This window comes from Mus caroli, unplaced genomic scaffold (genome assembly GCF_978045245.1).
Source record: "Mus caroli unplaced genomic scaffold, Mus_caroli_1 scaffold_14, whole genome shotgun sequence".
NCBI lineage: Eukaryota > Metazoa > Chordata > Mammalia > Rodentia > Muridae > Mus > Mus caroli.
In genome coordinates this window covers 2,228,739-2,241,916 of record NW_028227269.1, presented here as the reverse complement: position 1 = coordinate 2,241,916, position 13,178 = coordinate 2,228,739, and the positions used below count along the sequence as shown (strand labels likewise).

The following is a 13,178-nucleotide window of genomic DNA, read 5'->3' as shown; positions in this document are numbered from 1 at the left end:
ATTTGCCAGGATATATTTATGTCCTTAGCAAGAGTCAGCCTCAACTTCCTGCACCTCCACCATACCTAGGCACTCAAGGAGAGGTGGAGGGGGATCAACACTTTCTGGTTATTGTAAGTGAATTAGGTTAGCCAAGCCTCTGAGCAGCCTCCAGTAGCCTCCAGGGCTATGGGGTCAGCCAGTGGTCCCCAGCAAGGAGAAGCAGACTATCCATGCCTCTGCCCATGGCCTGTGTGTGTCACGCCTCTTCCTGAAGCACGCGCTGCAGAGTCATTCATTCCTTAAATGAGTAGTGATGTCACTGCTCTCGTCCTGCGGAGAGCTATGCCAGGCATAGCACCTGTTGGGCCAGGCGTAACACTGAGCATCTGTCTTCATGGAGTCTGCCTGGCAGGACCAGGTCAACAGGACCTCCGGGCAGTGTGCAGAGCTCTGTGGCCATGCAGAGTTGAGATGGGACTCTGAATTCCCATCATCGCCCAAACCTTCCTGACCACTTGGTCGCCTCAAATATTTGTGATGTTTTTGTGCAAAGTAGAGAGAAGTCCTCTCTCTGGTTGGACTGACCAGCAGAAAACAGGCTGTCTGGCTACAGTAGACGTGTGAATGTACAGAGGAAGCAGAAGGCCTTCCGTGGGAGTTTAAGTACCTCTGCCTCCCAGCTGGTGTCATCTCCCTCGACCCCTCTTCCAGGGATCTTTGTATTCTGAGAGCAACACTGTGGATCCTGTGAAACTCTGTACCTGGTCTCCCCAGGCTGGAAGAGGGTAACCCTCCTGCTCTGGGAAGCTGCTGGGGGCTCTGGGAGGGCAGCCCAGTACCAGCAGGCGCTTTCAGCCTGTGCAGCCACCTCACAGAGTTTCAGCCATAAAGGACCCAGGTCTTTAGTGTTCTTCAGTCTCTGAAAGAAGCAGGATGCTGTCAGCCACCGTAAAAATGTGACCTTTGAAAATTTACAAGAGCCGAGGTTTAAAAAGCTGCTGTGTTAATGATGCATCCCATTAGCATCTCATTAAAGGGAAGCTGGGAGAAAACCAGCTCAAGCCCAGTGATGGGCAGATAGGGCCAGCCTGCAGAGCCAGCAAGGGAGAGCTATAATGGCTGGCCTCTCCTGATGAATACCATCACTTTACTGGAACAGAAGCCAGGGCCAGGGAAAGGTGGCTTCCCAGATGTCCCAGAGAGTGACAGCGGGAGAAAATGGGAAGTGAAGGAGGCCCTGCCCAGCCCATTTCTTCAGGGAAACTGGTCTTTCTTGTATTGGCAGCCCATCCTCTACCCAACCCCACCCCACCCCCTCCCCAACCCCAGTCCTGCTCTCCTTCTCTAAGGCAAGCCCTCATTCGAGCTTGAGAAAAGCCTGGATTGCTCCTTGGGATTCCAGATGTGTGAGAATTCAAGACCATGAGAGGGAAATTCAGAGCTAGAATCACAGATCCATACAGGGTCCCAGACCTTTGGAGTCTGCATCTGCATGTGCTTATTCGGGGGAGGGGAGGTCTAGAACCCTTGACAGGAAGAGAGGCCCCTGTGGTCAGTCTCCCTGCCTCACATACTACTGGTCAGTCCATATATGGCTCACCTGGAAGCCCTGGGCCTCTCAGCAAAGGGCACTCCTGCATCTAAGTTGTTTGTTGACAGAATCAAGAAAGGAATATTCACTTGACTGCTTTAATAAAATAAAATTTCTGAACTGCAAATTGCTTGCAGCTTAAGATGTTGCTAGTGCAGAGCAGAAAGAATGTGAGTGGTTTTATTTATCATTCCTAAAGGGGCGGGGAATGAACTTCAGAGCGGCTTTCTTTACTCTAAGAAACACTTGTATTGATCATAATAGACACAGAGACAAACAGGAGGCTGGCAGCTGGGTAGTCCCCTACCACCACCTCCACCACCACCACCACCACCTCCACCACCACCACCACCACCACCACCTCCACCACCACCACCACCACCACCACCACCACCTCCACCTCCACCTCCACCTCCACCTCCACCTCCACCACCTCCACCACCACCACCACCACCTCCACCTCCACCTCCACCACCTCCACCACCACCACCACCACCACCTCCACCACCACCACCACCACCTCCACCTCCACCACCTCCACCACCACCACCACCTCCACCACCACCACCACCACCACCACCTCCACCACCACCACCACCACCCTCCTCCCACGGCTCTGGATCAGCCTATGCAGACCCAGAGTACCCTGCTTCTGTTTGGGGTACAGGGGAGTTTGCATTGTTCAAAGGCATTTACCCGCTGGTTCGTCTGAGAGCAAGGCCTGGGTCTCATTAGCATCACCCACCTCACCACTGCCCTGGCCGGTTCATAAAACAAGACCCCAGCCCAATAGTTATTTGCCGAGACATGAATAAGCCGGCGCATACGCTTATTTGTGGGCAGAAGTGTGCTATTTTTTCAAGTTCAGAAACCTCTCTAATTTGGGGGCCAACATTAGAACTCCCAGTTTTATAGCACAGAACCTGATGACCCAAACTCAAGAGATCCAGCAGTGCAGGGAGAGGACTCAGAAATCTTAAACCAAGCTGTTTGCTATCTGGGAAACCTCTGGGTTATGGGCAGCAGAGAGGAGCTGCAGTGCCCCCTCCTGACAGAAAAGGTTTCCACATTGTCAGCCAACAGGCTTGCTGGCTAGGAGGCTGGAGAATGGGGACTGGGTCCCAGCATCCAAATGTGCCCTCTAGACAAGGCTCTTGAAGAGGACGAAGCATAGCCTCCTTCCCGCTCAGGTGCCTCAGATTTCAAGAACAATTTCTGTGTCTCAAAAACCACCAGAATCCTGGAACCTGGGAATAGAGGAAGGACTGCAGCTTGCTAGATGGTTTCTGCCTCCAGACGGAGCATGTGTTAAAAGTTGACTCTTAAGAGGACTCTGAGAAGGCCTCCCCAATATTTCCTATGCTTATTCGTGATTATGGCTCTCTCCCAATATGGCTATATTCCCCTTTTGTATACTACTCCCCACCCCACCTCCTCATCCATGCCACAAGCAAGAGAAGGGCCTCTGATCAGGATGCTTGTCTGATCAGCTTAAGATGTTGCTAACACAGAGCAGAAAGAATGTGAGTGGTTGGGAGACCCTCTGTTCATGTTCTGTTCACAGAAGTGGAGCATTTGAAGTACAGGCCAGAGGTAAAGTGCACCCTAATGTGATTAGCTCAGTACTGTCCGGGTCTCAATGCTGCCTGGCTCCTGCTCACTCAGCAGGCCCTGCTACAAGGCACCGTGTACCAAAGTGTGATCCAGCAAAACTGCAGAAGCCCTGCCCAGCCTCCTGACCACATTACCCAGGGGAATCACCCTGCACAAGGGCCCCACAGGGAGCTCTGCCTCCAGCTTCATCACTGAGTCAGGCACTCACCAGAACATGCTATAAGAAATGTGACTTTCACCTGAAGATGCTTCTGTGAGAGTCCCTGGAGAACGTCTGCCCCTCATCCCAATTCTCATGCTACCGCAGGCCTGACTGGGTGTTTAGGAGCTGATATGACTTATCTCAAAGCCAATGCCACTGAGATCCTCAACCCCTTTGTATCCCAGTTTTCTTATCCCAGCCTCTACAATATGTTTAGGATTTTAAAACTATTTACAAATAACGGCCATCGAAGGAAATTTAGTCTTTAGATGTAGTGATACACAACTGCAATCCAAGCACTTGGTAGTGAGAGATAAGAAGGCCATGGGTTCAAGGGCAGGCCGGAATACAAACCCTTTAAAAAAAAAAAAATCTGGGGGTGGGGTCAGTGGTAGAACACCTGTAAAACTGGTACAGCACCCTGAGTGCAGTCCCCAGAACCATTTATTTTGAGAAATGCATACGAGTGTAGACAAGAAGACACCCATAATCCTCTCATCCAAGGATAGTGTCTCGCCAACATTTGGGTCATCCATCTCTCTCACACATTGGTCAACACCAGGACAGTTCATAGGGAGATCACACGGGTCTAATCTTGTGATCTGGTTTTCTCATCAAATCACAGTGAGAACACTGTGCCTTCTCATTATAAATTTCTAGAAAGTATACGTCTTAGTAACCAATGTTCTCTCAGGAACTGTATCTGGGGGAGGCCAGTGTCACCTGATGTTTTCTTTCAGTCTGAGGGCCTGTCTCTTGTTCTTCTCTACAGCTAAGTCAGAAAATCAGCTCACACAGCACTCTCCGAGGTGCCCTGGGTCCTTTCTACCTGGGGCCATAGCCTGACCTGTCCAGCCAACTCCCATAACTCCCTCCCTTTCTCCATGGGACACCTGGGTCCCAAGAGCATGTGTAAACAATGTGGGAAACTGGGGATGATCATGCAGTGGCCCTCGCTTGCCACCTGATGGTGGTATTCTGCAGAACATTTGCCACCTCATTAGGAATTCTCTGTCAACAGCCACAAGTAAAAGTCCTGGTAGACTGAGAATAAGCAGGTACAGTCAGTGCTCTCAGCACATGCCCTGGATAAGTGGGTGGCATTTGGGTTATTGTGGGTGACTGACAGTCTGAGGGCCGAGGTGTCCCTCCAACCAGAGTATAGAGTGCTCTATCAGTTACACTAGTCCCCTGGGATAGGCTGCTATAGAGATACATGGTAAGACACTGGCTTAGAGTTCCTGGAGGCCAGGGGCTCATCAGATGCAAACCTGTAGATACTCTGTCCTGATATCCCATGATCCCTCCTGGAAGAGGCAAGGTCCCAGGGTTAGTGGGGCCGGGTACGGGCACTCTTGTGCTCTCTCTCTCTCTCTCTCTCTCTCTCTCTCTCTCTCTCTCTCTCGCTCTCACTCTCTCGCTCTCTCTCTCTCTCTCTCTCTCGCTCTCTCTCTCTCTCTCTCTCGCTCTCGCTCTCACTCTCGCTCTCTCTCTTGCTCTGCTCATGAACCCAGTAGATAAAGCTCAAGTTTCAAGGATACCGCCGAGGGAACATGTTGCAGATATGGTCCTAGAACAGTCTATGCTTACCCTTCTCTTCTGCTTCCCACAGGCTCCTGGCATCTCCAAAGCTGAGAATCAGTCTCAAGGACTCACGACCAGCATCCGATGGGGGCAGACGCCTGTCAATCAGTCCACACCCTGGGACACTGATGAGCCGCCCTCCAAACAGATGAGGGAGAGCGACAATCCAGGTGAGTGTTCATCAGCTGACAGAGACACACTGACTAGCTGGGTGCTCTGTTCTTCTCTAGAGTCTGCAGAAGCCTGGATGCTGGGCTTAGGATGTGTGGGACCCCAAGTTTCTCAAGTCACACTTCCAGGGAGATGTTACTGGCTTGAACATAGTTGCATGAGCACCAGGATGCTCTAGCCCCAGGACTGGAATTTCTTCCGCAGAATCTTGGGCCTCCTCTGGCAGCTCTGACCTTTCACGGCTCCTGGAGCCCCCTACCCCCACTTTGGTACACATACCTGGAGACGCCCCCAGCTCCACATCTTCTGCCCAAGCCCATCAGTCCTAAGATACATGAGTTCCTGTCCCTTCACTTTCCAGACAATTGTTCCACATCCCTCTAGAGTGCAAAGCACAACTCGGTGCTAACAGCCTACGTACTGCCTGACCAGTATTCTTCCTTCAGCACCTCCACACTGGTCATTACAACCCTCACTCATAGCTCTTCAACCCACAGAAATATCATATCTTGCCCCAACAGTAAGACTCAAGGTTGTCACAAGGCCACCTCTTCATAATTGGGCTCAGGCATCTGGGTTTGGGGACACAAGAGCAAATCTCTCCAATCTCTACCAAACGGGGGGCACTGTAATTTCAGGTGCTGTGTTTTGTTTTGGGTTCTTTTCTTTCCCTTTTTCTGTGCTCTGTTCCCAGTTTGCCCCCAAATTGTCCTCTGTAGCCCATCCTGGTAGCTACCAAGCCATTGACCAAAAACAGTGATCAGGGCTTGCAGTGAGTGACTAGACCCTCTCTGTAGGTCTCCAGCTGCTTTCAGGCATCCATCTCATCAAAATATGAATCATCTTCATGGCATAGCATCTTGACGCTATCTGGGGCTTTGTCAGCCAGCCTCTGGCATTTTGATGCATGTTTCCAGGCTTCCTAGCCAGTCCTGGGGAGCACTGAGTTTGGGGTGGCAGGCCTTGGCCTTGAGACATCCGGCCAGACTGGCTCGTGGTGATCTCACTTCCCGTTTAGCTTGAACATGTTCCCCCTCAGCAGCCTATTCTAGAACCTGGCCAGCAATACTTTGCCAATGTTTCTTGCCTTGCAGGCTCCCTCCCTCATTACGCAAACCATAAATATTTCTTGCACACTATTGTGTGCCTTATTCTGCATGCGATCACAAGGCTTGCAGCCGTCCCACATGCTGTGATTATGTGCCTGCGGCAGAGGAGGAAACTAACATGGGACAGAAGTGCATGCCACTTACCCAGAACCAGAACCAGGACTCAGAGGTGTTTCCTTCTGACCCCTCATCCTCACTCAGAGCCCCTGCTGGTTTGAGTGGCACTGTGCCCTCTGGGCTCCTTCCTTCCTCCTCATCTAATGTCTGAGAGGGAACTCCCAGCCCTTCCTCCAGGGCTCCCAGTCTCCTGCCTCAGTCTCCTCGTTCTCAGCTTATACCCTAACCTCAGAGGAACTGAACTGGGCAGTGGGGGCCCCAAGTGAAGGCTCAGTAAGTCGGAGGTGACCCAGACTAGACTTCTCTGTCATATCTTTCAGCTACCTCACAAGCCTCCTGGGTCACCTCCAGGTCAGTGAAGCTCCAGGTAGACAGAGGTCCTGCTCTACCTGACCTGGCCCAACCAGCCTCTCATCTTGCATTATATCCTAAGAGAGGTGCCTGGACTTCCTTATCCAACTAAAATTACCCAAAGAGCCAAACTAGACTCCTCCTGTTTCCAACAGGGCTGGCTGTGTGAAGGGTATTTGAAACAAAGCCTAGACTCCCTTTAAATCTCTTCCAAGATTTCCCAGACTCCATCCACCTGTGCCTGGGGACGCCTTGCCCACTTTGAGCTTCTCTGCACTCAGCTGAAACCCCAGCAAACTGTGTCCACTGCCAACCTCCTCTTTGACCTCATGGTGGGAGTCAAATTCTCCAGCAAAGGATGCCTTACAACACAAATGTAGCATCTACCGTGTCCGACACATTGTTGCTTTTTACTCAGGGGTGCTCTGCCTGCATTTGGTTTTCAGTCCAGAGGAACAGAAAACAAAGAATGATGCTCAGAGAAGCCAGGCTTTCCTTACCAGGGCACTTAGCTCACAGGCAGAAGAGCTGACGTGACCTGAGGTCTCTTTGAACACCTCTGGTTATTTTCCTTCTACTTCCTTGTTTCTCATTTTTCCCAAACAGATCTTTCTTCTCTCTCTGAACCCCTACAGTCATTTGTCACTTGTTCATATCCTATAGGGTACCTAGTCCCACAACTGTCACTACACATTCCTTGTTTTGTTTTTTAGGGCAAAGTCTTACTATATGGCCTTGGTTGGTCTGGAACTCACTATATAAACCAGGCTAACCTCAAACTCGTAGAGCTCCGCTTTGCCTCAGCCTCCGTGCAGAATGCTGAAATTAAAGGCATGCACCCCATACCCTGTTTTATCACATTCATAAACTGTTAAGTGCTTGAACATGAGCCTATTAACCACTGATGTTACTCCAGGTCCCAGCCCAAGGCCTGGGACAGTTGGTATTTGTTGAATGACTGTAACTGACAGAATAACTTTTTTTTCCATCTCCCTTACAGGCACAGGGCCATGGGTGACCACAGTGGCCGCTGGAAACCAGCCTTCCCTGATCACACACTCCTATGGAGTGACCCAGCCTCCCACCTTCAGTCCTGCTGTGAACGTCCAGGCCCCGGTCATCGGGGTGACTCCCTCACTGCCTCCCCATGTGGGACCCCAGCTCCCGCTGATACCAGGCCACTACTCACTCCCACAGCCGCCCTCCCAACCGCTGAGCAGTGTGGTGGTGAACATGCCTGCTCAGGCCCTGTATGCCAGCCCTCAGCCCCTGGCAGTATCCACTTTGCCTGGAGTAGGGCAGGTATCCCGCCCAGGACCCACCGCTGTGGGCAACGGCCACATGGCAGGGCCCCTGCTGCCTCCACCTCCACCAGCCCAGCCGTCCGCAGCTCTCCCCAGTAGTGTTCCTGCCACCAATGGGCCGCCCACAACAGACTCGGCCCATGGGCTACAAATGCTTCGGACCATTGGAGTGGGGAAGTATGAGTTCACCGACCCAGGGCACCCTAAAGGTAAGTTCTGCTGTCACTCACACCCACTGTGTGCCTGGTCACCCCAACACAGTGATGTCAGGAGTATGTTTGGTGGTAGCTCTTCCGTTGGCCTCATCTAACTGTGGCAGGAACTCCCTATTTAGTCGGGGAATTCAGGCAGAAAGCCAATGGGGAGGCTTAGACAAGCAACAGCAGGATTCACAAAGTAAGGGGAAAAGATGAGAAGAGGAAAGAAGGAAGGAAGGAAGGAAGGAAGGAAGGAAAGAGGAGCCTGAAAGTCCAGAACCCAGGCCATGTTCACCTCTGCCTCCCAGGCTAGACCAAGAGCTACCCACTCCTCTTAGGGAGTCTACAACAGTCCATGGAGGCCTTTGCCAATTTCCATCCATAAAGACATTCGCAACACTCTCTGCCCATGCCTGTGGGCACGGCTTCTCCACCGAACTACCAACACAAGCCGGGCCAGGGCTCAGGCTTTTTCCTACCACCCTGAACCATTTGAGGTTTGGGCTTTTAAGGACTGACAGCAGACTCTTAGGAGCCCCTGGGAAGAACAGCTGTGGACTGGCCTTCACAGGATGCTAGCCCCCAGTCCTAGGGAGTTTCCTCGCAAGGATCTCAGGTGGTTCCTTGGGACCAGAAGCTGGGGAAGGGAGAACTGTAACACGGTTCTGAGCACAAGCTCCAGCATATACAGAACAGGAGGGTCAGGAGGGGGCTTTGAGACTCCCTGTCTTAGATGTGCCTTCCCCTAATGCAGGGACATCCCCAGACAGGCCAGGATTTGATGTGCGAGGGGAGGTTGTCAGGAGGAGGCAAGACAGTCTTTGCCAAGCACTCTAGGCTGCTAGGGTGTCCATGCTTCCTTCAGAGGTGCCAGTAGGTGGCGCTAGAGAGTGCACACAACTAGCCATGGCTTGTCCACAGAATCCCTGAAAGTCCATCTCAGGGGTCCCTGCCTCTTAGCAGAGTAACCCTGCAGTTAGTCATTCTCTGCCCACCGTTCTCCAGACACTTGTCCCCGTCCTGCTGAGCCATTGTCCAGTCTTGCTGAGCACTCCAGCGACAAAGCACATGCCTAACTCGCTATGGGGTTTCACGTACCTGTATGTGCTGTGACTGCCTTTGTTTGGGAAATCAGAACTAGTTTTAAATGACAAAATTATAGAAAATTACATAAAAAATCTGGTAAACTCTTGCTTTGTTTAAAATCTATTTTTATAGAGAGAAACCAAATTGATTTCTTTGAACTATTTTGGTTTAGCAACCCTTCTCTTTAAAAGGGGAGAGGAGAGAGAGAGGGAGAGGGAGAAGGAGAGAGGGAGGGAGAGAGAGAGAGAAAGAGAGAGAGAGAGAGGACCCCACCCAAAAGAACAAAGGCACACATGTGCTTGTGCAAACACACATAAAACCCTCACTCCCCAGCACTTGAGAGGCAGAGGCAGGCGGATTTCTGAGTTCAAGGCCAGCCTGGTCTACAGAGTGAGTTCCAGGACAGCCAGGGCTATACAGAGACACCCTGTCTTGAAAAAAAAAAAAAAAAGAAAGAAAAAAAAAGAAAAAAAAAACCTCACTCCCATTTTATGAGCTATCAACTTTGACACAAGAGACTGTGACGTCCCAGATGTCCAAGGCTATCCCAAAGCTGGAAGCACCAAGCAGCTTCCGTGTCCCTCACAGTGCGAGCCTGCTAAGGCTAATGAAAGGTCTTGCTGGCTTTTCAAGTTCAAGATATATATCTAGAGAAAAGGAACTGTTCTGTACAGAAGGGAACCAGCTTAGCTGGCCCTAGACTTCTCTGGTGTAGTGCTGGACACACACTGGGATCCATCTTTCTAAACACTGCTTGCTGGGAACAGGCTATCCCTGAACACCCTCACCCTGAGATGGGGCGGCATAGATTAGTAAGGTCAGGCTCCTGAGCCTACCAGGTCAGTGAACCATTAAAGAGCTGCTCCCAGGACAACTTTGGGAAACCAAAGGGTGTGGCCTGACCTCTGTAGTCCCAAGTGTTATAGGTGGAAAAAGACAAGAGGAGGCCCGCACTACTTGCTACACAAACCCCTACAGGGTAGACTGAGTCTGAGCCCAGAAACACATTCTTGCCCATCTCCTTGGAGGCTTTGGGGTCCTCCGGCCAGTGACCATGGGTGACCTGTCCAGCACACTGATGTTCACCATAGCAGCTGGTTCTCCAGAGATTACATTAATTCACCTGTCTCTTTATGGCCCTTGCTGGCAGGCAGGTCCCTTGTATTTGTGACAGAAGACAAAGGACTATACACGTACGAATGCTCAACGCTCAAACCTGGGTGGGTTTTTTTTTTTAAAGTAAATTCTCCTTTCATTTCTAATCTTAAAAGCCTTTATTGCTGAAGCTATAATTTATCTGTCAGGTCTAATGTCAAACAACTACATTTAGGGAAAAAAAAAAAAAGAAACCCAAATTTTGAAACCAAATCTTTGCAACTTGCCATGGGAAAGCCGTAATCCTCCTGACATCACCTCCAGGGTTTGGATTTGGGTCACTTTTAAATTTGCCCCCAAGGGATTTCACATCCCTGAAGCCCAATTGACTTCACACTCCTAAATGACAGACAGCTGGCTCCAGGCGGGAACAGGGGGCACCACATGATGTTATCAACACAAATCAGAACTCGGCTTTAAAAAATAAAAATGAAAGGAAAGAAGAAAACGAAAAGAACTTTCCTTTTCTCCTAGTCTCTGTTTGAAACCTTGCCCAACATTATAATAAGATCCACCATGCACTATCTAGCTCATTACAGGCCTATGGTTTTTGCCTTACTATTGTTTGGTGAGACAACCTGGCCTCTCGTGGGGCTGAGTAATTATGCAGAGAGATCCCCCTCATGAAGAACAGGTCTTGCCAGCCAGAGGGATGGGCCACTGGTATTTTTAGACTTCATTAGTGCCTGATTTAAAATTTCACATTTTGTTTCTTGTAATTATCTTCTGATCGAGTGCACGAAATTTTCAGTGGAGGCTCTATTAGTCTGCCTTCCCAAAAAGGGCGTTGGGACTTTAATTTAAAACTTAACCAATTGAAAAAAGAAAGGCGGTGTGCAAAATGCCTTTTGATTTGCAGTAGGTCAAGTGATTGTCTCTCATCTGTGACTAGAGACGCCAGCATGCCTGTGGTTTGCTTTAATGAGTGTTATTTAAATGCATTGAGCACATATAGATTTTCTTAAGAAACTTACAAGATAAATCTTTCTTTCTCTAAGAACAATTTGAGGGTGGGAACAAGCTGTGGAATTTTTTTTTTAGATTATATATTGAAAGGTAATTAAAAATAGATTTCATGTGTGCAAAGTAATAAGGGAAGAAAACAGAATTAGTTCCCTCTGAGTCTTTATAAAAGACCTGGTGTGCTTGTCTTGTCATTAGATGGGGACATACCTCTGGGCTGATGCTCTGGGAGAAGTACAGCCATACCCAGGCCTATGTAAAGACTGAGGTCTAATGGCCTTGTTGCTAGCGATCACCAGGAGGTCATAGCGGAAGTGTGCGCTAGGGGCAAGGTGATTTCTGTCATTTTTCATCAGGGAATGTTGGCTGTCTTGTTTTCTTCCTGAGTGTCTGGAGAGAAAAGGGCTAATGGCACCTGCTCCCTTTCTCCCAGAGGGACACATGTCTGTTCTGGTGTAGACAGCGTTGTAGGCATGGTGTAGGGACCATGGTGACCCATCTACAGAGTTGGGCTTCTCAGCCTCAGGACCAAAGAGCTTCATGATGATGAATGGTTCTACATCCTTCGGTGGTTAGGTTTTCTCCTCCGCCCCTAACCCTAGACCTCTAGACCAAAGAGCTCTGTCCATCCTTGCAACTGTGTCCTGCATGAATCACAGCTACTCCAACCCCTGCAGCAGCGAAGACAGCAGTATCTTTGGGTGTGCTCTGTGGGTTATATCTTAGGATGCATGCAGGTGGGACAGTGCTGTGACGGAGTAAGCCTCCTGATACCTTGGAGACTCCTTTCCTTCACTTGTTCATGCCTGCCATCCTAGCATTCACGGTGACCAAGGCTGGAAGACTGCTCTGAGTTTGAGGTCGGACTGAGCTCCATCGTGAGCTCCATCCAGTTCAGCCTGGGCTACAAAGTGAGACCCTGCCCTGTAAAATCAAACACATACACACACATGGTGTGTAGACAGTATATAAAATGAGTCCAGGAGGGCCAATGGGAATTGTGAATGTGACTGCCTCGCATCTGTTGCCAGCTCACTATCACTGAAATCTTGCCCAGTTGTCCTGTTGGGAGTTTAGCAGCTGATCCAGCCCATACAGTGCTCACAGGGCCCACAGCGCTGTGTTCGAGTCACTTTCTGAGAGATGGCATGAGTTACTTTCTTGCAGACGATAGGAGACTATTCTCCCAGACTCAGGGCTAAGGATTGTCTTATGCCTCCTTGCCAAGCACCCTGGTCTCTCTGTAATGCATGACAAAGCTGTTTGCCCACACACTGTCCTTGCTGCAGTTACCTTCCCTGTACTATCCCAGAAATGTCACCCCAAGTTCATTCAGGGTTCAAACTCAGAGCCATCTCCACTTGTCCTTTACTGGCCCACAGTGTGTCCCTTGAGCACAAGCGCTGAGAATTGGCCATGATGGTCTTTTTAAAATGCAGACGTTGACCTGTCATACCCCCTCAAAGGTCTCCAAAAGTCCCAGATATTCTGGTAACTGATGGTCACCCCTAATACCTCAGTCCCTGACACTGACTTGCCTTGTACTTTATCCTTTATGAGTCTGTGTGTAGGCCGAGTTCTCATGTTCTCTATTTGAGGCATGCCCTGTGCTTTGAATCATTCACCTATTCACAGGCAGTTTGTCTGTGCTTCTTCCATCCTCAGACTGTGAGCCTCCAGGGTGGGTAAGCACTTCGCTGGAATCCCATTCTAACTGAAGAGTCTTGAACAAGAGTTAGACACTTGTGGAGA

The 13,178-nt window shown here is 50.0% G+C and overlaps 1 protein-coding gene across 6 annotated transcripts in view; it reads left to right on the top strand.

The window, feature by feature from the left end:
- Positions 1-13,178, top strand: part of Klhl29 (kelch like family member 29) — a 300,571-nt gene that overhangs the window by 232,254 nt on the left and 55,139 nt on the right. For all 6 annotated transcript variants that reach the window (XR_015045162.1, XR_015045161.1, XR_015045163.1 and 3 more), the window contains 2 exons: positions 5,002-5,143; positions 7,722-8,234. Coding sequence is in view for 2 of the 6 variants with exons in the window: in XM_085830189.1 (XP_085686315.1) it covers positions 5,002-5,143; positions 7,722-8,234 (655 nt within the window). In the remaining 4 variants the exon portion in view is untranslated. The remainder of the gene's footprint in view (positions 1-5,001; positions 5,144-7,721; positions 8,235-13,178) is intronic.